This window comes from Acinonyx jubatus, chromosome D4, assembly GCF_027475565.1.
Source record: "Acinonyx jubatus isolate Ajub_Pintada_27869175 chromosome D4, VMU_Ajub_asm_v1.0, whole genome shotgun sequence".
Taxonomy (NCBI): Eukaryota; Metazoa; Chordata; class Mammalia; order Carnivora; family Felidae; genus Acinonyx; species Acinonyx jubatus.
The window spans coordinates 66,436,853-66,463,739 of NC_069391.1; the positions used below are offsets into that span (position 1 = coordinate 66,436,853).

The window sequence follows — 26,887 nt, forward strand, 5'->3', positions numbered from 1 at the left end:
AATTACTCCCCTTACCTAAAAAGGGAATGGTGTGCGAAAAGGTAAAGGACTCAGGAGGCTCTATGAGAAAACGCAGGAGCAGCTGTTTCCAGGGAAGATGTAATTGTTCTCAGTGGAATGCATGGATGTAAAACCAAGAAGAGTTCTAGTGGGAAACCTCCAAAATCAAACAGAAGTGAAATGGGAACGGGGCCCTGTCGTGAGCCAATTTGATGGACAGTGAGAGCAACCACGAAGGACAGAGGAGGAGGGTGACAAGCAGCCTCTGAAAGCCAGATGTGGGAAACAGACCCACTGCCGTTTGTGGGATCACTTCCCATAGATCCTGCGAGAGTTTAAGGGTCACAGAGTTACCGTATGTAAACAAGCCAAAAGAATGTTGTTTTTACGAGATTCAGCCTTGAACAGATACTTCCAGAACATTACACATAGGAAAAATACCGATCCTTGCTTCATCAAGATGCTCCTTTTGCTAAGGTCAGGGTGTTGAAGAACATCACCTCTACAGGCAGATTGCAGGGTGTGATTTCTAGCTCTGTGATCTTGAAAAACCTGCTTAGCCTCTACTTGACTCAGTTTCCTCATCTGTTACAAGGGGATAATCATCCCTGAGTTGTAGGGATGTTGAGAAATCCATGTGGAAGCACTTAGGACAGCACCTGTGTGTAGCAAGCAGCGCAGAAGTTTGTAGGGATGGTGATTGCATCAATGCTCCTACACTGCATCCGTCAGCATAGCTCCTGCTGAAGGTTTTTACACATCTTGAATGTAGAAGTTTATTCTGATTTTATAAATTGTTTGTAAGTGGGGGAAGAATACAGATGTTGGACATCTGGACATGTACCTGGAAATGGCATTACCAATTGACAATAAGGATTACTGTAATTATCTTCTGCATAAGACTTGCATATTTATAAACATTTTGAGCAACTGTAAAACTTAAAACTTGCATTTGCTACAGAAGAAAAATTATTACAATAAATATGTCTACTTCATACCAGAAAAAAAAAGAAAACATAAGTGGGTGGTTAAAATCGATCTTAATTGAACTCTTCAAGTAAGTATATGATAGCTATTAAGACTTGTCAAATTTACCCACAGTGTATTTACCCAAATTATCTATATTATAAATCTGAAATATGTCTCGACTGTAAGTAGTATTAAATTTCCCCAGAGCTGCTCTTTTCCACAGTGCTGAATGTGTGGTGCACGGGTAGCCCCCCAGCGAGCTGCTGGTAGGACAGCCCCTGTTCTCTCCTATTAGCCTTATTGGCCGTAGGCAAGAGCCCGGCTTCTCTGGGCTCCACACGTCTCATCTACCAGTGCTGACGGCACCATTTAGCCCATCAGACCCTGAGATTCAAACACCCAGCCCATAATAAGCACTCGGCCAAGTTCTCTTTCCTGACTTTCCATTCCTTTCTACTAGGCTGTATAGAATTCTTAACTCCCAAATGGGAAGAGCGGTGGATAGACAGTTCGGTGAATTCCCGTGTTCTTCACTGTGACTCCCCCCCGCCTCACACACACAGCTGCCACAATGCCTTAGATGTCCCGTGAGTCTTGTTGATAAGAGGTGTACACATTTTGAAAGAACAAGGAAAACTAAGTGGGAGAATGGTCAAGAATATGAGCTTTCAGGTCAGACATACTTGAGTTTGAAGTACAGCCCAACCATTTGCTGGCTTACTGAACCTCTGTGCCTCAGTTTCCTTATTCATAAATTGGGGCTAACACCTCACAGGGCAATTGTAAGGATTAATTTCATCTACAGAAAGCCCTTCACACAGCATCTGGCACATATTATCCCTCAAGTTATCACTGCCTTGTTACTGTTGTAAACAAAACCTGCCCCACTGTTACTTACCTCTTCTAACTTAGAGGACAAATGTATAATGGAAGTTTTTAACAAAAAAACAGGAGTACGTGGAGGTTGTAGAACCATAGCCATCAACTGATTTTTATGCTTAAGTGAATTACTCTGGTTTACATGTAACAATTTATTCAGTATGAGAATCTCAAAAAACTAACATTTTTCTATTCCTTAATCCTCCCCTATTTTGCAAAGAAAATTACATTTCAACAAAAAGAAACTACATCTGTCTCTTCATTTATTCCATTTTAATCTCATGGTTTGAAATCTTAAAAACTGGAGATGTTGTAAGAGATTGGTGGTATCTTTTCTCCCTCATAATGATGTATATATACTAGTATAACTTTTTTCCTTGACCAGAATTTAAAAGCCTACTGAAAAAAAAAAGGGGGGGTCTTTATGATAAGGGCACCTGGCTGGCTCAGTCAGTAGAGCATGTGACTCTCGATCTCAGAGTTGTAAATTCAAGTCCCAAGTTGGGTGTAGAGATTACTTAAAAACAAAATCTCTTAAAAAATATAATAACAGAAGTACCTTTGTAAACAATATGGGGAGACCTTATTATTGAGTACAGATCATTCTTTTTGATACCCTTTTTGATATTCCAGTATGTGAATATACCATTATTTATTTAATCATTCCTTATTAATGGACTAGCTATTTTCAAATATTTGGTATGTCAGTGTCTTCCAGGACTTTTTTTGCTTTCATATTCTTCCCCCAAAATGGAGAAAACCCATACATCTCATGTATTTTTAAGTTGATATCTATATTTTTCATTAGAATTGCAAAGTATATAATGCCTGGGGTCTTTTAAAATAAATAATGACATTTTAAAGTAAAACTTCTCAATTAGCCTTAAATGTTTCAAATGAAATTAATATGCTTTTTCATATGAGCTACTATTCATTTACAGCTGTTTAACAGGCAGAAATTTTATATCATTTTACTTTCCTCCTTGAATTCCTTTGTTTTACTTCCATCTTAAGGTGGTATATTTTTATCATATATATTTCAAGCATTTTAGGAGCACCCAGGTGACTCAGTCGGTAGAGCATGCGACTCTTGATCTCAGGGTTATAAGTTCAAGCCCCATGTTGAATATAGAGATTCCTTAAAAATAAAATTTTAAGGGGCGCCTGGGTGGCTCCGTCAGTTAAGCCTCTGACCTCTCAGCCTAGGTCATGATCTGCGGTTCATGAGTTCAAGACCCACATCATGCTTCTCTGCTGTCAGCGCATAGCCTGCTTCGGATCCTCTGTCCCCCTTTGTCTCTGCCACACTCTCTCTCAAAAATAATAAATAAACGTAAAAAAAATTTTTTTATTAAAATCCTAGAAAAAAAGATTAAAATTCAAGCATTTTATTAATCAGCCTATCCTACTCATCTGTAACAAAAATATTTATACATACATTGGATCGTTATGATCTTTGTCAAAGTATGAAAATTTCTAAATTGAGTTTTGCATTAGAATATATAATTGATCAAATGTTAACAAATTTTCATTAAAAATGACCTTTTTATGGGTGAAAAAACTGTGGGGTTTTTTTGGTTTTTTGTTTGTTTGTTTGTTTGTTTTGCACAAGTCAGAGATGGGGCAGAGAGAGAGAATTTTAAGCAGGCTCCATGCTCTGTGTGGAGCCCGACACAGGGCTTGATCCCATGACTGTGAGATCATGACCTGAGCTGAAATCAAGAGTCGGATGCTCAACTAACTGAGCCACTCAGGCGCCCCCCAAAATTTTTACATTCACATACCAAATGTGATGGCCATTCAGTGAGATAGATGGGATTTCTCCATGCATTCATGTATTGTTGGATCAATACTGCTTATTGCAGGAATGAAACGATGTTCCTTAACCATTTTTTTTTTCCTGAATCTTTTGTTGTTATAGTTGGCAACCGTTGAGAAACCTCAGTAGTCTCTATGATAGGATACTAAAAATAACAGATACTATTTCAGGGAATGGAAGATGTTTTACAACAGTGCCACTCAGTTACTGTCATTTCTTTTTAACTAAATGCCCAAAAATTACATAGTAATGTATCATCAGGAAGTAATTTTTGATGATCATAGCTATCAATGTAATTTTTATGAAAGCTAAAAATTTGGGATTTTTATTAGAAGCATTCACACTGACCACAGATACCAGCATTTCAGCACCCCAGATCCACATACCACATTAATATTTGGACGAGTAGGAGACATGCCACTCTTTTTTAAAGTAGGAGAAGAACTGTGAATGAAAGACAGGTGTGCCTCCTGAGAACCAGCCCAGAGCCTTGGAACACTGCCGTCAAGTCCCCTCAAGCTCCCTGCCCTCTTGTCCTGTTCCATTGGCCCAGTAATACACGTGCCCGAGTTTCAAGACCACTGTTTATATAAAACGCTATCAGGCACATTTGCCTAGTTACTTCCTCAGGATAAATTCCTAGTCAGAAGAGCGATAGGTTAAAAAGTATGCACGTTTTCACAGTGATGCCAGCAATGCCAAAACGGGATTATTGACAATCCCGGGGAGTCCCTGACAGCCTGTTTCCCCTACCCTCACGTCATGGCAACAGCCCCTTTTGCCAATTGGCTTGTATCCTCCATTGAAGGCTCATATTTTTCATGTTTTCATTTGTATTTCTTCATGTTTCTGTCTCTGTGTTTTTCAATTAGGGTATTCATCTTTGTTTTTTAGCTCTTTCCACATAGAAAGCCATACATGTTTTGTCACATGTTCTGTCCTTCACCGCTACCATCCCAGTTTATTATTCTTTCAGCCTCATTTATGATTCGTTTTGCCACGTAGTCACTTGCTTGTTTGGTTTAGTAGTTTCATCTAGCCAACTTTTAGGTCCTTTCAAGTCATGCTTATAGTTTTGTAAATCTCTTGTTCTTGCCCCTCATTACATGAAAGTTCATCCACGTTTTATTTCTAGTGGTTTTACGTTTTTACATGCACATTTTTTATATGAAATTTCTTCAGGTTCCAAGAGATTTATTTTTATATATAGGGGATGTAGTAATAAGACTGTTAGTACTATTCTTAGAAAAGAGCAGTTTGTGAACATTTTGGAGAAAATGTAAAGATACAGATATAAGCCATCTATTAGAGAATGGACTTTATTTTTTTCACATTTTCTTTTCAATCTTTTTTTAATAAAAGATCATTAAGATGGTACAAGTCCCCTTTGACTACCATCCCATACCCACTCCATGCATCGTGTCCCCTCCACCCCAGAGGCATCTGTTATGCATTCAGATGTTCTTCCAGTTCTTTTCTAAACTTGCATATGTAGCCTTTAACGAATGTGTCCTTGGAGATTTTTTTAATTTAAATGATGTATTATACTGTGTAATAAGAATGTTCTACAACCTGCTTTTTCATATCTATTTAATGAAGTAATTTTGAAATTAATATATATTGCTATTTATACATTTAGTTTTATTTTTCTTCCAGTATTCCATGTATGAATACAGAATATTTTATACATTACCTAGCACATGAGCATTTAGGTTGCATTTGTTTTTTTGTTACTATAAACAGTGCTGTAGTGAACATTCTTTTCTGAGTCTCCTTGAGCATATATGAGCGATTCTATAGTTTTTATACCTAGAAGTCAAACTGTTGAGTCATTACATATGTGCATTTTCAGTTTAGTTAGATATGGTCAATTATTGGTTGAAATAATTGCCACTCCCACCAGCAACCCTGATAGGTGAAAAATACTTTGGTGGTGTTCTCATGTATATTTTCTAGACTGTGGTGATGTTTTTGTTTATTAAGCAGTTGGAGTTATTCTTCTGTGAATTGCCTGTTCATATCATTAGCCCATCTTGTTTGCTGACCAGTTGGAGTTCTTCTGTGAAGTCTCTGTTCCTATCATTTGCCCATTTTCCTGTTGCATTATTGTTTCCTTATTAATTTGTAAGTGTTCTTCATTTATTCTGAATACTACTCCTTTATTATATACATTCTATGTATCTTCCTCTAGTATATCTTGTCTTTCTACTTGGGTCTGTTGCCATTCCAGAGTTTTAAATTTTAAGATAATCAAATGATTGACTTTACATGATTAGTTTTCATGGTCATGTGGCTCAGTGATTTTAGGGTCATCTTTAAGAAATTCTTCCTCGGGCACCTGGGTGGCTCAGTCAGTTAAGCGTCCAACTTTGCCTCAGGTCATGATCTCACGGTTCATGGGTTCGAGCGCCTAGAGCCTGCTTCGGATCTGTGTCTCCCTCTCTCTCTGCTCCTTCCTTCCCTGCTCGTGTTCTGTCTGTCAAAAATAAACATTAAAAAAATTTTTTTTCAAGAAATTCTTCCCTTATAAGATACCCATCTATATTTTCTTCCAATACCTTTAAAACTTTATTTTTTCTGTTTAGATCTTTAACCCATCTGGATTGTACGTACAGTATGAGGTGTAGTGATATAAACTTTTTGTCCCTTGAATGAAAAGTCGATCCTAGATACTTTGGGCGGTTCAGAATATCAAAGATTTGTTGCCTGTAGATACTCTAGGGTATAAATACCACAGGAGAATGCTTTGCTTCTTCCTGATAGCACTCATTTTTCACTATGAGTTAATCACCTAGATGCTATACTTTGAAAAGTTTGCTTCTGTGGGGCATAAATTTCTATTTGCATACTTAATATGTTTACCTTAGAAAATGTAGATAGTTAAGCAAAATAAAGAAAAAAGAGCCATTTATACCTAATTCTAGAGCATAACTACTATTTAGGTTTTGGAAGTAAAGTCTTCCCATCTTTTTCTATCAATGCACTAATAATGGCTAACATTTATTGAGTACTTTCTGTGTACCAGGTACTGTTTAGTTGTTTTATCTGTATTAATTGATCTATTCTTCACAATAATCCCAATGCGGATAGGTGTAAGGGCCCACATTTTACAGATAAGGAAAATGAGGCACCAAACATGATTGATGGGATTTTTCATTTGTTTTTAATTTTTCATGTTTACGAAAATACTATTCATGTGGTTTATAACTTTTTATGTTATTAATTGTCCTATGCATACCTCATATTCCATTAGCCATATCACAAGTTTTGGACATTTAAGTTATTTGCATACTTAAGTTATTATTAGGTTTCTATGACTATTCATTTAGCAAAATTCCTAACCACCTCTCTGTCCTTCTGATCTTCCTTCAATTTGGTGATCAAAAATTATTTTAATTTGCATTTCTTTGATCACCCAATGATACTGAATGTTTGTTATATATACTCCTGCTTTTTTTTTTCCTCTTCCCAAAATTGCTTTTCATTTTCCCAGCTGTATGTTGGTGTTCATCTTTTCCCTATTGACTTGTAAATTCTTTAGTAGTAAGCATAGCAAGCCTTTTTCATTGGTAAAGCTTAGGAAACTTCCCCACCCCAAAATTATATAAATATTCACTACTTCTTACACTTTGACTCTCTTCTATTTAATTCTCAAATTTAATTCATTTGGAATTGTGTGGAGAGGAAGGATATGTTGTAAGAAAGATACCTAAGCCCCCTTTCTCCCAAAATACTTATTTGACACAGTACCAGTTATTGAACAATCCATACTTTACCTCATTGGTTAAAAATGCAACCCTTGGGGCGCCTGGGTGGCTCAGTCGGTTAAGCGTCCAACTTCAGCTCAGGTCACGATCTCACGGTCCATGAGTTCGAGCCCCGCGTCGGGCTCTGGGCTGATGGCTCAGAGCCTGGAGCCTGCTTCCGATTCTGTGTCTCCCTCTCTCTCTGCCCCTCCCCCGTTCATGCTCTCTGTCTCATAAATAAACGTTAAAAAAAAAAAAATGCAACCCTTGGCATATACTACTTTCTCATATGTAATCACTTAAGAATTTTCAGTTTTCTTGTTTTATTGATCTATTTGTTTATGCTCCAGAACAAGACTTATTAACTGTTCTGTAGTATGGTTTTAATTAGTAATCTACATTTCTGTCCTCCTGTAAATATAATAAATGTTCTTTTTTCCTTTTTACATCCGTAAGTTATTGCTAGAATGTGACCATCCACAGGTTCATATCCACAAAGTAGTGATGCAAGATATTTATTTCTAACCAAAGAGTTTTTTGCAATCTGTTCTGTGTGGTTGTAAACGAAGACACTGATCTATGCAAAGTAGGGGTTTTGAAAAGTCCACTGACCTTCTACACCAATATGGACATAATGAACACGCCACTGTATTAGAATGATGTCACTCTAGCAACTTGCCTGCCTTTAGAAAGAATTTTGACTAGGTGTGTGTTTAATTGATCATGTTCCATACGTGCCCTTTTTTTACCTAGCCCTACTCACTCAATCCAAAACCAGTGACCAATGCCAGCGTGAAAAGTTTCTGTAAATAATGAATAATAAGAAGTAATCTTATGGCTTTTGTGATAAAGTGAGGCTTGTTTTATTTATGTTGGGTTTTTTTTTCCCCCCCTCTAGGTAGCCTTTCCAGTAAATATATGACTCAGGGAAAAGCCTCAGCGAAGAGGACCCAGCAGGAATCATGAGGGAAGGAAAATGCAGCACTCTAAATGGCCACTCAGGCGGTCCCATTCTCTTTGAAATTAGGTTCATTTCACAGGACACAGCAGTGTAGATCAGGCTTCTACTTAACACTCTAGGGAAATGTCAGATTTTTTTTTAACTTAATGAAATTGTTAATGAGGAAAAAAAAATTAACAGAGTCTTAACCTACGACAAATCCCCATAGATATAAGGATTTTAAGAGAAAGCCATGACGTATGTATTTAAGCCAGGTTTTATTTTTTTTTAAGCCAGGTTTAAAAAAAAAAAAAAGCATAATTGTGGGCCAGTATTCAGTGAATACAATTTCATGGTTTTTAATTCTTTCAGAGCACACTAAAACTGGTGTGCTGATAAACCCCTAGTAAATTACCCCTTTTTTTCCATCTATAAATCCCTTTTTTGTTTTGAAGGGGGGAGATTATATTTATTGTTGTTTACTGAATCCTTGTGTGAAAGCATATCAAATATGTGTGAACCGCTACTACTGTATTTACTACGATTTACAAGCCGATTTCATTGATATTTGTAGAAGTGAGGACGCGAACACGCGTACATATTTGTGTGAGCCTTCCGGGGTATGCAGCGCCACTGAGGGGCTTTGGTTTCTTCCCCCTCTCTAATTTTAGGTTGACATAAAATTACTATGCTCCTACAAATGAAGTAAGGGAAACGAATAGTCCTGTTTGCTGCTAAAAACATTTTCAAAGGAAAAACGACAAAATATAGAAGTGCTTTTTACTTTTTATGATACTCTGAAATTAGGGTGGAGAACTTTTAAAACTCCCTGAAGATGAAAGAGGCCATCTCTGCCAATCACAAGTTTGATTGGTGTCATTTTGGGGTCTGACTGGAGCCCTCCTGGAACTGTTTCTCTAACTCCACAAGCCCTTCCAGAAGTAGTACGTGGCCAGAACTATGCCTCGGTTTATTTATCATTTTGAAATAAAATCAGAATTTCAACCTGTAATTTTATCCACATTCCTTTCTAGCGAGAGTCCTAATGTCGTGAGGAAACCGGATGGAGGGAGGGCAGTACAGAACTGCTCCTCTTCATCTGGCGCCCCCCTCTCCTTGTGCTCATGCCAGCTGCTGGTCATCGGCCCCACTGTGCGCCAAGCTCTGGGAACGCACAGAGGAGAGGCACAGACTTGGGGGGATGGAAACAGAGAAGGACGGAGAGGGTGTTTGCTGGGCAAGCGTTCCCAGGTAGGAGAGGGCTTGGAAAATAAGACAACTGTGAGCCCTTCTTTTCACCTACCGGAAGACATATTCCAGTTAAGGAAGAATCCTATCGCGAGGAACTACAGAATCTGGGCAAGTTGTGCTAGGATCAGCGATCGTTCCTTACTCAGCTTTAACGAACCCAAACTCCTGAAGTAAAGCATGAATTATGTACCCGGGGCCGAAGCTGCTCCCCGTGACTTTCCTCAGCTGCTCCTCTTCTGATTTCTCTTGCCTTCAACTTGAAAGTGAGCTTGACCGGGCACACACTTCTCGTCACACTTTCTTTGGAAAGCTTAGTGATGCGGTCTTCTGGCCTGATAGCAGAAATCAGAGACCGGCCGAATTTTTGTTTCCTGGTAGGTTTTATTTTTCTGCTTGGATGCTCCAGTGTTTGTTTATCCCTATGAGTTTTGTGTCAGTGACTTTTGTCTGAAACCAAAGCAAATCCCATGTATCTCTAGCCCAGTTTGGTTTTTTGGTTGTTGGGTTTTTTCCATCTTGGGAACATGTGTTCTTAATTTTTTTTTTTTTTTTTCTCAAAAATGCTTTTGTCTTCTTTTCAGTATTCCTCTTTCTCCATGCTAGGAACACTTTTCAAATTTAATCTCCACATGAGTGACTGGATTTTTGGTGTCATTCTGCTGTTTGCTGTTTCTCATGTGGATTTTGTCATTTCATTTATAATTGTCTTCAGCTTATTTCAGCCACCTTCCCTTTCCTCTCAATTTTAATTATCTTCCTCTTTATGGAAACCATGTTTTCTTATATCCTTTTGAGAATGTTAAAAAGCTTCCTACATTTTATTCTAATTCCTGTGCTAGATTTCAGTCCCTCACACTGGATCGACGGGACAGTGACCAGTGTTTACCAGCCCTGGAGAATGGATGACCCTAGGTTCTTTGCTCCCTTGGCATGGGCCTGGTCACAGCCCCTTCTCAGCACCCCAGCCAGGGGACAGCCGCATCTGCCCCACGCTGAGGCCAGCCCCTGGGGCGCAGTTACCGTTGAGGCACAGCTGGCCTGTCTCTCAGCAGCCTCCACGAAGGCTCCACTAGCCCACTTCTCCTTTCCTCCGCCTCTCAGGAACAAACAGGAAGATGAAATCTATTCTTCCAGCCCCAGTCTACATGTTTTAATCCCTTGCTCAGCGCGTACATATCAACAGTGTGCGCACTTTCTGAGATGTTACTAAAATGTTCTGACATGACTTCAGTATACTTTTCATTTTCAAATGTGTTTCACAAATGGTTTTATTTAAAAAAAAAGTTCCTGAGTGGAAAAAATCCTGGGTAGGAAGGTCAAAAGGGTTCGTAGTGTTACAGGCAAAAAAAAAAAAAGAAATTTGTTGACAAGAAAATAGAATTCAACAAAACTCCGATAAAACCATGAAGATGCGCTCAGTACTTTTTTGTTTGAAAGCAGGTGTGTTTACACAGCAGCCGTCAAAAATTTAGCGCATTTCACGGGGTGGAATTCTAGACTTAATTAGGGTCTGGCTCTGCCCGTTTTCCAGCAGACTGTGGCAATCCCTGTAGCCTCTCTCTGCGCAGTTCAGTTTCCTTGCCTGCAAAATGGAAAGCATATCTGCCCTTTCACAGAGCAGTGATGCTCAAGGGAGGTCTTACTAGGAAAACACTTTACCGTCTAGAACCCTGAAACGAAGGGCCAAAGTGCACAGTGTTAAACATTTCCCTATTTTAAGTTCTTCCTATTGGTGGGAATCTAAATGTGGTTCCAGCTTGCCAACTCCTTCAGCAGTTAACTACGGCCGCCTCCTGACTCCCCAGGGCAGCTGCTGCCCTGAGATAAGGGCGCTCACATATTTCTTACACAGTCGTGAAAGCTTTCTTCTAACGCCAGTTTAGCTCAGCCACCTACACCAGTTTCAAATAACATTAGGTATGCCTGACCCACGAACAAGTAGATTATGGGACTTACCACTCACATGCAAAACAGCCAGCCAAGTTAAAACAAAACTGAGTAGTGTGTATTAAATAGATGAACGAATCAAGCATACATGGGATCTTGAACCAGAACATTTAGAACTAGATTTTAAAAATACTTTCTGGCATACCCTACTAAAAGGCCAGAGTTTATGTATCATTTTTAAACTAGCTATGCCAATACACCTGCCTAAAAAAAAACGGTGAGGCTGCTATGAGACTATGTGCTCGAGGGTGCTTTAAATTTTTTTTTAATGTTTATTTTTTTGAGAGAGAGACAGCATGAGCAGGGGAGGGGCAGAGAAAGAGGGAGACACAGAATCCGAAGCAGGCTCCAGGCTCCCAGCTGTCAGCACAGAGCCAGACGCCTGGCTCGAACTCACAAACCGTGAGATCATGACCTGAGCCGAAGTCGGTGCTTAACCGACGGAGCCACCCAGGCGCCCCTCGAGGGTGCTTTTGAAACCTGTAACGTGCTACATGACTGCATAATGATATTTCAATAATTAAGAATGATACATGGCTTTTTTTTTTTTACGTTTTATTAACACTATTTTTCAGAGCAGTTTTAGGTTCACAACAAAACAATGGAAAAGTACAGAATTCCCAGATACCCCTGTCCCCACACAAGCCAAAACCCTCCACTATCCACATCCTGCACCAGGGTCGGGTATTTGTTAGAACTGACAGCCTATGTGGACACAACATTATCGCCCAAAGTCCGTTGTTTACATTAGGATTCATTCTTGGTGTGACACGTTCTATGGGTTTAGACAAATGTGGAATGGCATGTGTATCCACCAATGTGGTTCCACGGTTTCACAGTATATGACATCTTTATCCATGAATAACTAGCAACCTTTATTGAGTTTCTAGTACTTAGGTGCCATACAATCTTCTAAGGGCTTTCCATTTAGTCTTCTTAGCATCAGTAAGAGGAAGGGCACAAGAAGTAAAATACCCTGTCCCAAATCACCGAGCTAGGGAGAGGAAGCCAAGATACAAACCCACCATACTACCATCGCCTAATCTCACTGCTTCTTTTGTGCTTAGAGGCAAAGATAACCATTCTCTTGCTGTAGTGCAGTTCTATTTCAATAGCAGGGAGACAGAACTACCTAAGGGAATTCTGAACCATCCAAACCTATAGGCTCTAGGGGATGAAAGATCAATTGGGCTCTAAAACACACTGATTAGTTCTTTTCACATCAAAACACTGAGCAAGAATCTTTCCTCCCCATCACCATTCCACAGATCCTACTTTTCCCCTCTACCTCTAGCACTTCCACGAGAAAAGCCACCCATCCTTTACGTTCTCCTCCTCCCCCCTACTGCTAACCCTGCAGCACTTCTGTTCTCCAGGATCTCTCATTCTTTCCTGGACCCTCCATTGACCAGGCTTCCTGTGAGTGCATGCCTGGTATAATGCCTAAAGCTTAGGTGTACTTGGAGAATTAAAAGGCAGGAGGCCCTGAGCAGCCACTACAAGGTCTGACAAACAGGCGTTCAACCAATCTTACGGAATGGTTCTCGCTATGAATGTTGACAGATCTGTCCAATCACATCTTCGGGTTGGTCGGCGTTCCAAAGTCAGCACCTAAAAGCAAAACTTGCATTAGCACCATCTTCCAACATCCGGTGCAGTACAGCCCGCGGTGAGGAGGTAGCCTGGTGAGTATTTGGGTTGTTTATTTCGCAATTCTGCGGTAAGTCCATGCTCTTAAGAACTGCCTAGCTGAACCAAAAGGAAGACCAACGTGTGTACCTGCGCCTCGGAACCCTTCTGCTTTGGAGAGCACCAGCGCTCGTGGCTCAGCGTTCTTAAGGAGTGACGCCGCATCTTGCCCAGGGGCAGGTCGTGGAGCGACACGCCTCCAGAGTCCACACGTGCAGGCGTTCTGCGCGCCCCAGCCCCACTCCCCACATAGCGCCAAGGCCGTCCTTGCAAAGACAACCTTGCCCCCGGGCCCTTGCGCCTATCAAGTCACGTGCCCATGGCCGGAGCTCCGCGCCCCGCCCTCTGTCCGTCACTCACACGGCCCGCCCAATGGCGGCAGCGGGGGCGGGCTCGCGCGGGGCGGGGCCTGGGGCGCCGTGCGCCGGAGCTTGTGGCGTCAATGCGGCGGCTGTGTCCATGGAGAGAGGCTGAGGTGGCCGAGTTCCGGCCCAAGGCACCGGGGCGCCGGGACGGCGAGGATGTCGGCTTCGTTAGTCCGGGCCACTGTCCGGGCTGTGAGCAAGAGGAAGCTGCAGCCCACTCGGGCCGCCCTCACCCTGGTGAGTGGCCGGGGCGCTTGGTCGGGCGGGTGACATTGGTTCACCTCCGCCCTCTCGAGGAGGTCACGGCAGCAGGGCTCCGGGCGCGCTCCGCCGCGTCGCCGCCTTGCCCGCCTCGCCCCGGCTGGAGAGATAAACAAGCCCGGGCGGGGCTGCTCCACGGGAGCCTGGCGCCCCCGGAACTACGTTTCCCAGCAGGCCGCGCGCCGCCGCATGCGGAGGTTGGGGGACGCCGCGTGTGCGCGAGTCCCCGGCCGGCCGGGGCAGCCCGCCGCGAGCCCAGGGGTGCGACTGTGCGTGCGTCGCGGGCCTTTCAGAGCTCGGCGCCCGGCACTCCGGGGAGTTTGGGGGAGGGAGCCGCGACCCCTGCCCTCGAGGTGCGCCGGGAGGGCGGTAGCTCGCCGGGGGACCTCCGGGCGAGCGCGGCGAGCTACGTGAGAGCGCAGCTTCAACAAAGCCCACCCCTCGCCGAGATCAAGGCTGCAGCGCACAAAGGGTTTCTTCCTGGGGTCGGGGAGGGGAGGCTTTTTGAAACATCCTGTGTGCCTCCAGCAGGCCTCCGCCGCGGTCGGCTCTCACAAAGGACAAAGAAGGATAAAAATCTCTACCCTGGGTGAGCGTTTTCTAGGTGAAAGGTCAAACACACTCGGAGGGCCCCAGAGTCCATACCGCAGATGCTCACCGCAGGGCTTACCATGCATATACGGGATCCCTGGTGCACTGTGCAGTTGTTTTGTTTTTTTTTTTCTTTTTAGCCTAGGGAAAACTCACATAACGTAACATTAACCACTTTAAAATGTACAATTCAGTGGCATTTAGTACCAAGTGTTGTGCAACCATCACCTGTATCTCGTTCCAAAACATTTCACCCCGAGAAAACTCCCATGTCCGTTAAGCAGTCACTTGTGTTTGCCATTTTGAAAGAGTTGAATTTTATAGGAAAGCCTATGATCAGCATAACTTCTCACACACCCATCAAGAGATGAAGGAGAAGCCTTTGTGCAAGCATTCACCACCTAGAGAGTGGGAAAGTAGATTCTCTATAGGAATCCTAGATTCCATTCAAGCTAATGCTATAAGAAAGCCTGTTGCCAGAAAACTAGTTGTAGCAAAACAGAAGAAAGTTGTGATGAGGCAGGAGAATTCACTTTTATAATGGTTCATTGTTTTCAGTCTGTACAGAGGTTATCCTGATTATTCTGTATTACTATTTTCTGTACCACCCGCGTGTTTTCATGTCTGGAAGATATCATTATCAGAGCTTAGAATTTTCCAAGGTCTTGAAATCACAAGTCATACTAGAAGACACGAGTCATACTTTGTGTCTTTTGGTCTCAGTTCACAAGTACTCAGAATTGGGGCACCTGGGTGGCTCCGTCCGTTAAGCCTCCGACTTCAGTTCAGGTCATGATGTCAGTGGCTGGTGGGTTCGAGCCCTGCGTTGGGCTCTGTGCTGACAGCTCAGAGCTTGGAGCCTGCTTCGGATTCTGTGTCTCCCTCTGTCTCTGCCCCTCCCCTGCTCACGCTCTGTCTCTCTCTCAAAATAAATAAACATTAAAAAAACAAAAAACATAGTACTCAGAATTGAAAAGAATTCTACCACTGGTAATGGTAGAGCCAGAAAGAGAAGTCCATCATTTAGCATATCATTACTTGCTCGTTCAAAATCGCTAAGTCATTCCCTTTTGCTCCTTGTCATTCAGCTGACATTTAAGACCTCCTTTGTTTCAGTATAAGAAATGAATGTGTTACACAGTTTCCCACCCTCCAGGGACACAGTTGTGGGCCAGGCCTTGGCCACCCTTAGGAATTACTAGGAATAATGACAGTATACATTCTCAGACCTGAGCTGTCTACACTTACTTTCTCCTGCTTCATTACCTGTTACCACTTACCAGGCTAATTCTGCTAACAGAATTGTAACAGCTCCTTACCGTGTCATGTCTTATTTCAGCAGGGCTCTGTTGTTGGCATCTGATCAAGTGTTCTGATTAACTTGCCAAAGACCATTGTCTGAACTTAGCCTGTTTAACTGTCTGGGTGACTTTTTAAGTTTCTTTCCCTGTGATCTTAGCTGGTGCTAAAGACAAAGGTCCTTGCTGCTTTCCACCTGATGCAGTCGTTTTAATTCTAGCATATGTTCCCTAGTCTCCAGACATTATGGCATGCATGTATTGCTGTTTGTTAGTTTTCTAGTGTTTTTGCAAAAAATATTTTAAGTCCCAGCAGATATTTTAAGTCCCTTGCAAATATTTTAAGTCAAGTGCAGAAGCAAGGAGGTGATCAAAGGGCTAATGAGTGAATGTGGATGAAAGCAAATGAAACTAGAGATTTCAGTAAAAGGAGGAAGAGATCAGTGCTACCTAGATGTATAAACTTCACATCAGGAATTTGACATGGCGCAAACTTGTTAAAGTGCTGTGCCTGTGCAGCCTACCAGAGGTCATCAAAAGGCTAGGAAAAGGAATTGATGAAATGAAAACATGGTTCCATGCTTCCAAATTATCTACATTAACTGATGTTAATCCAGGAGAGGATTGGTGGGTTGCTGGAACAAAAGGCCTCATCTGGTGATAGGCTGTCCTAAACACTTTGGTGCAAACCAGAGATGGTTCCTTGATTGAGTGTTTTAAGACTTCACCCCATCGCATGAAAGTGAGTACCTTTGGACATCTTCAGAGGCACATCCAAAGAGGATGCTGTCCCTACTCTACATATCCAGGAACTGACGGTTGAAATTGAGTTTGTAGGAGGCAGAGTGTAAAATGACAAAAGAACTTGAAGATTTAACACTGTCCTGCTGGCAGAGGCTTTTATTTCCATCATTCTACAAATCAGAATTAATGTAACCATAATTTAGGATGAGGGGTGTACCTATAGCTGTGCATAAAGCTCAAGCAAAGCTGTAAGAGAATAATGGTACATAGCCAGCATCATTCTTCATGAGCACAGAGAAGTTAATTCATTATGTTCAGCGGGTGCCTTAAGACTTAACTTTCCGGTGGCACCTGGTTGAGAAGGGCTAGGGAACAATGTGATACTAGAGTCCCAGTAAGGAGCTGTTAATTCGTTGAAGGACAAGTACCAGAAGTCCTTTGGAACAGTGACCAAGCAGTAAGATTTCTGTATTTAGGCCATTTAAGGGTATTCTCCAAGAAACCATTGGGAGTAGCCTAAATGTGTAACAATGAGAGATTGGTTAAATTAGAGTAGATGGAGTTGGTGAGTACATTCAGTTGGTGTAGTCACTGTAAATAATACCCTTTTTTTTTTTTTTAAGTTTGGGAGTCATAACTCTTCGTTCTTTAACTTACTGTCTCTGTGCAAATTATTTAATCTTTAATACCTAAATCACAGAATTGTGAGAATAAGATGATGCATGTAAACCATTAAGCACCTGGAACGTACTTAGTAAATCGTTAATAACGTGTTTATTACCATGTATTAAATGAGAGACATGTTAAACTTTTAAAATGTGGGCTACATAATACACAGAGATGAATAGGAAAAGACAAAAGGGAAAACACTATAATGCCACCCCTAGCTGTTAAAGAACGAGTTAAAATATACTGTGACTTGTTCATTGGCTGCTAGTTACCATCTTCTAAACATTAAAATGCCGTATTTATAATGAAATTAAAATATGTTGTAGTTGTTGACGCGTGTTTAGTATATGTAATTCTGGAGTTAGCTCTGGTTTTAATTTTGTTTTCTTGAACAGCAAAATACTAAAATTGCATGAGGAATTAAGGAAATACAGTGTTGCTAATGAAAAGTTTCTGCTACAAAAACAGGCTGAAATCTTTTTTTAAGGGCCTTTTGTCTTGTTCTGTGATATACATATGAGTAGATTAAAAACTATCTTTGTAGTTAATCAAGTTTCAAGAATCTTAATTTTGTTTTAAGTTTATTTATTTATTTTGAGGGGAGAGAGGGGCAGAGAGAGAGAATCCCAGGCAGACTCCACACTGTCAGTGCAGAGACGATGCAGGGCTCGAAATCACGAACCACAACCAGGAGATCATGACCTGATCCGAAGTCAGACACTTAACTGACCAAGCCACACAGGTGTCCCAGGAATCTTAATTTTTTTTTTTTTTACATTTATTTATTTTTGAGAGACAGAGTGAGACAGTGTGAGCGGGGGAGGGGCAGAGAGAGAAGGAGACATGGAATCGGAAGCAGGCTCCAGGCTCTGAGCAAGTGTTAAGCACAGAGCCTGATGTGGGGCTCAAACCCATGAACCATGAGATCATGACCTGAGCCGAAGTCGGTTGCTCAACCAACTGAGCCACCCAGACGCCCCTGGAATCTTAAATTTTAATTCATTGGTCAAATCTCAGGGGAATAAGTCCTTAATTATACCTAAATTAAGGTATATTATACTTTCCTTGGAAAAGTATAGGTGTCTTAGTTGTTTGGGGGGAGTGCTTGGAAATTGGAAGGCTACCAGGCCTGGAGCGTGTTGTTTAGCTGAAGTTCTCGCACTGTTTGCCAGATTGAGTTCACTTATTGCAGAGGTGCTAGTGTATGCAAATAGACAAAGAACCCAGCGTGATCCTCAGCTTCTGCCTGGCCCCAAGATACAGAAAGTACCTTTAAGAGCTAGCATTTTTTTTAAGTGCCACATGTTCCCTGTTAGTCATTCTGACTTGTTCTGAAAATCAAATTTCTCAGCAAGTTGTAAGATCCATATCTTTCCCTTAAATAAGTACTCAGCTGGGTTTCCATCATTAATAACACTCCTCCCAATGGAGTATGTTTGGTTTTGGCCTCTGACACAGGAACATTAAGACTTGGTTTGGCTCCTCTAATGACGTTTCCCAGGCACACCAGTTACTTTTCCCTTAACAGTACAAGGCGTGAAGTCAGCCGCTTTGGGATAGGGAGACCACTCCAAGAATTGTTTTTACTTACTGTGTCTAAGTGTTTCCTACTAAGAGTTGAGAAAAGAAGAAAATACATCATTTTGGAAAGCCAAGTTAGGTGATTTAATCATCACTTGGAGATAAAAACCACAAGGGGCTGCTGACAGAGTAGTGTTGATACCCTGTTTCGGTCATGGAGGGGTGAGTGGTGAACCCTCCTCATCTTTGACTTCCCAGCATCACAGGGCAAGTTATACTTGAAATGGATATTTTTCCATGGCCCTGCCTGGGGTTTTGTTTGTCTGTTTGTTTTTTCACTTATTGGAAATCCTTTGCTCTTTGACAGTAGTTAGATTAAGGACAGTAGTTAGATTCAGGACTCAATGTGGGAAGTATGACCATGAAAATTACGGAAGCTAGTTTTTACTGGCAGTGGTTGAGAAGGACAAATAAGCGTTTTTAAACATCTTTTCAGAAATATTTCTGTAACTGTTTGAGGTTGATATGCCATAATATCAAGAGAAAAAAAACACAAAATCCTCTTTTCCATTTCCTTCTTCTTCCCCCTGCGTACTGTTCCCTGTTGTCTGCTTTTGTCACACCGCTTGGCTCCTGTTCTGGTAGAATTGTGGGAAAAGGCTTTTTAATAGACCACCGACTGGTGGTGATTTTTTTTTTTTTACCTTTTTTTTTTTTCTTTTGAATTGGGCTCTGCCCTGACAGCAGAGAGCTCGACACAGGGCTCAAACTCAGGAGCAGTGAGATCATGACCTTAGCTAAAGTCAGATGCTTAACCAACTGAGCCACCCAGGCGCCCCTAGTTTGTGTTTTTAAAAAATACTAGTCTCAATTTTCTAAATTGGTTTCATGGCCTTTCTAAATTGGGTCCAGACTCTGCTTCAACATCCTTACCTGGCTGAGCCCCCTCCAGGCAGGCCAGAAGAGCACGCTTTGGGGCCATCCTTTGGGTCTGTTCCCTCAGCACGGGCTTGAGTTTTGGCTACAGTTGCTTCTGAGTCATAGGTCATAATGTCCACTCCCTGGGATTTCACAAACCAGTAAGATGCCGGTACAAAAAACTAGAGGACCAGCACAGTGTTGCCAGCTGAGGAGCTAATAAAACAAAGTAGGAAGGACATGATGTCTTCACTAATATACTCTCTTCATTGTGATAAGGGCTGGTTTATATTGAGCTCTTTGTGCCTGGCACTGCTCGGAGTGTACTTCGTGAGCTCGTTTATTGAATCCTCACAACAATCCTGAGGAGGAGGGTCTCTTCTCCCCATTTAAGCCAAGTCACAGGCTGGGACACAGCCAAGAAGTGGAGCAGGAATGCCCTGGAACAGACTTTGTCCTTGACAGCACCGTGAAAAAGCAGATAGGATCCAAGAGTACCAGTTTGGTAAATTTGGAAAATTGCACTTCCCGAGAAAGCGGGGTTGGTGATGCTGATCCATCTTGAGGACAAATGGGCTAGATTAAACAGCATTACTCCTGAAAAATGCCTCCCTGTGCTTGCTTCTGTAGTTGACCAGCTTATTTCTGTTTGTCCGGATATCCTGAGATGTTGTTTTAAGCCACATTTAGTATCTGTGGAACCATGTGGCAGGACTGTACCGAGGCACACCCTGGGTTGATGCTGGTATCACTGTTTCCTGTATGCATTTTGACGAGTTTGACATAGATTAGGGGTAAGCAAAAAAAGCAATAGAGTTAATAATAATCAACAGAAAAACCGCCTGAAGATCGGCTTCCCCAGTGATTCCTTGAGTCATTCATTGACTGTTGAGCACCTGATCTCTGTGTTGGGAATTGTACTTGTGCTGAGCATGTAGTAGCAGCACAAAATAGATGCTCCTTGGAAAAATTACATTTGTGATGTAAATAGAGAGTACCAGCGCTAATGACAGGGAGCTGACCTTGACAGGGGGGAGCAAGACTCAAAGGATGTTGCTAGAAGATATTTTAAAAATCAAAATAGAGTCTCCTGGGTGGCTCAGTCGGTTAAGCGTCTGACTTCGGCTCAGGTCATGATCTCACAGCTCATGAGTTCAAGCCCTACATCAGGCTGTGTGCTGACAGCGCAGACCCTGGAGCCTCCTTTGGATTCTGTGTCTTCCTCTCCCTGCCCCTCCCACTCACGCTTTGTCTCTCTGGCAAAAATAAACATTAAAAAAAATTTTTTTAAATAAAAATAAAATGCTTTGTATTGAGAGTTCATATGTTTGTTTATAAAAGCCATAAAGTACTTGGGCAAGAGTGGAATATAAATTTGTCACATGAGTTTGCTGAAGATAGACTTGAATAGTCTCAAAGCTAGGGAACTATAAGGCTTTAAAAAAAGCAAGTTTTGCAGCTAAAAACTTAATAACTTGTTCTTTTTTCAGACACCTTCAGCAGTAAACAAGATAAAACAGCTTCTTAAAGATAAGCCTGAACACGTAAGTAAAACCAATCAGTTGAATATTTACTAAAAAAATTGAAGTCCTGTTTTCACAATGAATTTATCTTGTGATAAACAGTATGTTTTCATTGGTTAGGGATTTTTATTTAAAGAGTAAAGCTACACTCCAGCACTATCAACAATAGCCAAAGTATGGAGAGAGCCCAAATGTCCATCGATGGATGAATGGATTAGAAGATGTGGTATATATATACAATGGAGTATTACTCGGCAATCAGAAAGAATGAAATCTTGCCATTTGCAACTACATGGATGGAACTGGAGGGTATTATGCTAAGTGAAATTAGTCAAAGAAAGACAAATATCATATGACTTTACTCATATGAGGACTTTAAGAGACAAAATAGATGAAGGGAAGGGAAACAAAAATATAAAAACAAGGAGGGGGACAAAGCAGAAGAGACTCATAAATATGGAGAACAAACAGAGGGTGACTAGAGGGGTTGTGGGAGGGGGGATGGGCTAAATGGGTAAGGGGCACTAAGGAATCTACTGAAATCCTTGTTGTACTATATGCTAACTAATTTGGATGTAAATTTAAAAAAATAAAATTAAGTATGTTGGAAAAAAAGAGTAAAGGTACACTCAAGGTTTTTAAAAAAAAGCAAAATTATTTCATAACAAGGTATTAAATGGAGAAGACATCGTTTTGTGACCCCAGACTCTTGATTGTCATTCATCCTTCTAAGGGGCTACCTCCCATTGTCCTTCCCAACACAATCTGTACATTTTTAATCTGTCTACACCGGGGTTTCTCAGTCTCTGCACAGTTGATGTTTTGGGCCAGATAATTCTTTGTTGGAGGTGGAATGCAGGATGTTTAGTAGTATCCTGGGCCTCTGCACATAGGTACCCATGGCACTGCCCCACTCCTTAGTTGTAACAACCAATAATGATTCCCTGATGGGGACTACTGACCTAGACTATGCCTGTGCTTGTTTGTGTGTATATCTCTTCGTACTTAGATAAAAGCATTCCATACATGCTGTGGTTACACTTGACTTTTTGTCCTTAATAATAATAGCTTGAGGTTCTTTCTGTGTCATTACAGGAAGACCCACCTCATTCTTTTTAATGGTTGCATCTATTAGTGTGTTTTATCGAACAGGTTTTATTTATTTAGCCAACCGCCCATACTAACGGTCTTTGGGGTTGTTTACATCCAGTGCTGCCACAGGCATCACGCAGCAAACATTTCGTGTCTGTAGCGTGCCAGGCCCATTGCTTAGAGGGCTAAGCCTGTAAGCATTGTGTAGTGCACCTACATAGCCTGTCCTAGACGCAGAATTGTGCAGTAGGGGGTGTGTGCCTCAGCTTCATCTTAGTGCATTGTTAATTGCCTGTGGAGTACCATAAATCACATCCAAGTACTAGACTATTAATACTGAGTAATTAGACTACAGAGTGGTTTCTAGCTTCTGTTGTGCTATCTACCTTACAATTGCATGAAGTTCTGGACGGTCCTCCTAAGAATTACTGCATACATATATCAGTATTCCAGCTCCATTGATAGATCGATGACCAAAAGGACCACGAACTTAGCTGTGTAGATTTGAGGAATGTTTGTTCATAGTGACGTGAAAAGGATGGAACACATACTTCGTTGGAGTCGCTGAGGGCACAGGCAATCCCTTTTCCAGGCTCCAGGTACCTACAGCTGTATTTTCATGTATTCTGTAAGTGTCTGTATTCGTTCCTAGTAGTAGGACTTCCTGCTTGCTGGAGGCCTCTTATTGACAAAGATAAAAGCTAGCTTAAACCCATACTTAGGACATGTGCCTCCGAATTTGAGCTAGACGGTTTATTGATGGTGCCCAGTATGGGACACTCCCTCCCGTGTTCTGTCAGCTCTCACTCTGAAAGTGAATAAGAGCACAGTTCTATCTCCGTGTTGTGTAAGGGTATAAGGACACACTCTGCTGTCTGAATGCTTCAGCTGTCCAGACTCCCAGGCACCCCAACATTGTAAGCCCCCCTCTTTGCCACACGTCTTTCCTACTCCCTGTTTTCCTGAAGCAAGTGCACATCGCTGCTTTTGAGAGAATCAGGGTCTACTGGCTGAAATCCTCCTTTGTATGGTGATAGTTTTACCATACACTTCAATGAAAAAGCAGATAGGATCCAAGAGTAGGCATTTGGTAGGTGTTGTTAGGCAGTCACGTTAAGATAGACATTGGTATTTTAAAAGTGCGGTTTGGTCACCTTTTAAACTTCTTACGTCTGTGTTGGCTGCAATCTTCTGATTTCTGGTACTCGAGAATGTATACACAGGTCTGCCTTAGAATTAAGGCCCCGTGTAGAGGCAGGGTGATTGCCAGGTGACAGCCTGTGAGCCTCGGTGAACCTAGCCACACAGAAACTTCCTGAGAGCATCTCCTGCAGTGAGGTGGAGCACAAACAATCGAGAATTTGTAGGTAGCCGTCTCTGCCATCAGATACTTTTCTTTTTCCTTTAAAAGAAAAAATTCTTCATGTTTAGAATTAAAACTCTTCTTTAAGAGGCACCTGGCTGGCTCGGTCAGTAGAGCATGTGACTCTTGATCGAGGGGTGGTGAGTGCACGCCCCGGGTGGGGCACAGCTTACTGTGGTACAGTGGATTACTGAGGCATTACATGCAAATGATAGTTGTGAAGGCTGATGACACGGAAAGATGACGTCTTACATGGCAGAAACAAAGCAGACAATAAGACTTTTATTCCTGCTGTAATAAAACCTGTGTTTCGAGTGTATGTATATATGACGAGGACTGGAAGAAAAATGGGAAAACCGTAGGAGATCTCTTTTGTAGAGTGATAGTGACTGGCTTTTTGGAGTTTTGACCCCTCTGTACTGTTTTCTTTGCACATAATTGTTTTTTTATTTTAGGATCCCCACTAGTGATGGGGATGCAGTGATGTTTGTTAAATAGTTAAATTTTTTAAGTGCATGTTCCCCCTTCCACTTCCTAAAGGGACATTTTATAGCGAGAAATCTAATATTTATCTTTGAGCTTACAAAGAAACATACAGGGTCAACCAGCCAGGGTTTTTATGAATGTAATTGTTTAATATGTACTACTTTAAAACTTAAGTTTTATTTACAATGCTTTTTCAGGTAGGTCTGAAAGTTGGTGTCCGAACCAGGGGTTGTAATGGCCTTTCTTATACTCTAGAATATACAAAGACAAAAGGAGATTCTGATGAAGAAGTTGTTCAAGACGGTGAGTTTTAAGCAAACTTGGCGTCAAATCTTTAACCTTGAACAGCAAGAAGAGTAAAGATGATAGTAGGAATGGCTTATGTGGTGCTCAGTGTATCTGGTTTGATGGCCTTTCATGTATTAAGTGATTCATACACAGCAGCTGAGAGAATGGTACCATGTCGTGCCCCATTTTACAGATGAAGAAACTGAGGCATGGAGAGGTTACATAGCTGGCTTCAGGTCTCTCCGCTAATTGAGTGGCCTAGTGAAAAGTTGAACCTAATCAGATTCACTCCAGAGGCTGTGCTCTTAGTAACTGACGGATTATCATTTGTGTGTTTATTTCAGTTACAAAAAATAATCACTGTGTGCAGAAAGGTTTTAAAATGATTAAACTTCATACTGAACCACGCATCGTGTGTGAAGCAGCAGTTTGACGTCTGTACCAAATAATTAATGTCATCTCATGCTTTTGAGGAATCTGTATTTTTCATTTTTATTTAAAATGTCAGTGCTTTAATTATGTCCTGCCTCCTGCCCCAACCCAAGAATCTGATAAAACCTATTGAAAACAAAAAACTACCTATTTTTGTTAATAGGTAGTTTTTATTTTTTCTTTTATTTTAGAGAAAGGGCGAGAGGGGGAGAGACAGAATCTTAAGCAGGCTTCATGCCCAACACAGGGCTCGATCCCACCACCCTGGGATCATGACCTGAGTCAAAATCAAGAGTCGAACGTAACCGACTGAGCCACCCAGGTGCCCCAGTGTGTTGTTTTTTAGATCAATACATTAAATATCTTAAATGTTTTCGTTTTTAAGAAGAGGAGTTCTAATAATTATGTGTAGTTTATATATGAGTAATTACTAAGTTTCTTATAAGGAGGAAAGCGTTCTCTTTTTTATTTTATTATTTTTTTAAGTTTGGGGTTTTTTAAAAAATTTTTTTTGAATGTTTATTTATCTTAGAGCGTGCAAGCAGGGGAGGGGCAGAGAGAGAGGGAGACACAGAATCCAAAGCAGGTCCCAGGCTCTGAGCTGTCAGCACAGAGCCTGATGCGGTCTTGTTTTCATGAACTGCGAGATCATGACCTGAACTAAAGTCAGATGCTTAACCACTGAGCCACCCAGGCACCCTGGAAAGCTTTCTTAAGCTGATTATATTTACGAAGATACCAACTTCTACCTGCGTAATTACTAGGGAGTTAGGTTGTTACCAGTTTTCCGGCCCCTAAGCAGCACAAAACGGCTGCGGTGCACTGGCTGGTCTTCTGAAACCAGCCCAGTGTATCACAGTCCTTGTGTGCCTCTAGGCTTGCCATTGTGTCATGTGTACAGACGTCGTTGCAGAGTTCTCGCACATCTTCCGGACTTTGTCTTTACAGAAGTCTCACCGAGAATATACTCATTTCCTTCATATTGCATATTGGAAAAAGGAGTGAAGTGCAAAGCAAATTCTAGTTTTGCATAGAATTGTCATGGGATTTGCTGCTACACAACAGTCTAGCCAGTGTCATTGTGTTTGACTTAGGTTATTGGGTGGAAAAGAAGGGACAGACAGGAAACTGAGCACTAAATCCCTTAAAGGAAATAGTGGGACTGATCCAGAAGCTTCCTGTTTGACTTTTGTGAGTGGTTACTCTGCAGGTTTTATTTATGTGACACTTGTTTTCTTCTCCCGCCAGGAGTCAGAGTGTTCATCGAGAAGAAAGCACAACTGACACTTTTAGGAACAGAAATGGACTATGTTGAAGATAAGTTATCCAGTGAGTTTGTTTTCAATAACCCAAACATCAAAGGAACGTGTGGCTGTGGAGAAAGCTTTAATATTTGACTGCTCTGGCTGTGAGCTCCGGGAACACTCATGGAAGTCCTAGGGCTTACTGAAGAAATGATGTGACTGTCGCGTGCTGAAAGGTTATAATGTATGACTGCCTTATGAGGAAAATAAAATGATGCATTTTGAAAGTGAAGCCAGTGTATTAGATTCCTAAAGAAGTGATATTTGTATTATTTTTAAAGGCAGAAAATGAGAAGCCATTACTCTCTTTGAGTCATTTTCCTGATCTGTAAAGAAAAAAAATCCTATCCTGCACATCCTTGTCTTCATCCTTTTTATTAGAACCAGTTTCATGAAAGCCGCCTTCCTGGGAGGATTTCAGGAAACGTACTTGATACACGTGCACTGCATAGATCTGCACTGAGTGGTGCGAATGTGCATTTACCAACCAGATTGATGGCTCTTAAAGTTCAGAGGCGGAAGATCCTGACTGCTGGCGGGACGTGGGAGTGCACTGTTTTTTCTACCCAAACTTGGTACAGCGTTTCTACATTTTTGTCCCAAATTTCATTGTCAGATGCCTCATTTGCTTTACCCCTTAGCAGCAGCTGGCAGACGAAAGTATCGAGCAAAGGTTTCCTTGCACTGCAGTGCAGAGAGGTTCCGAGCAGTGTCATCTAAAGGTAAGAATTACTTAACCCACCATTTTTAATCCATTTCTTTTGCCACCCTCGGTGTCCCCTCCACAGTGGA

The 26,887-nt window shown here is 41.6% G+C and overlaps 2 protein-coding genes across 8 annotated transcripts in view; both read left to right on the plus strand.

Annotated features, from left to right (window-relative positions):
* TUT7 (terminal uridylyl transferase 7) overlaps positions 1 to 9,365 on the plus strand; it is a 60,844-nt gene extending 51,479 nt beyond the window's left edge. For all 7 annotated transcript variants that reach the window (XM_027048189.2, XM_027048193.2, XM_027048194.2 and 4 more), the window contains one exon: positions 8,312 to 9,365. In XM_027048189.2, the coding sequence (XP_026903990.2) occupies positions 8,312 to 8,379 (68 nt within the window). In that variant the 3' untranslated portion in view covers positions 8,380 to 9,365. The remainder of the gene's footprint in view (positions 1 to 8,311) is intronic.
* A 4,342-nt stretch (positions 9,366 to 13,707) lies between these two features.
* Positions 13,708 to 26,449, plus strand: ISCA1 (iron-sulfur cluster assembly 1). The gene is made up of 4 exons (XM_027048099.2): positions 13,708 to 13,842; positions 21,098 to 21,151; positions 24,269 to 24,374; positions 26,040 to 26,449. The coding sequence occupies exons 1-4, from the start codon at positions 13,762 to 13,764 to the stop codon at positions 26,186 to 26,188; spliced, it is 390 nt and encodes a 129-aa protein (XP_026903900.1). The 5' UTR covers positions 13,708 to 13,761; the 3' UTR covers positions 26,189 to 26,449.
* The last annotated feature ends 438 nt before the right edge of the window (positions 26,450 to 26,887 follow it).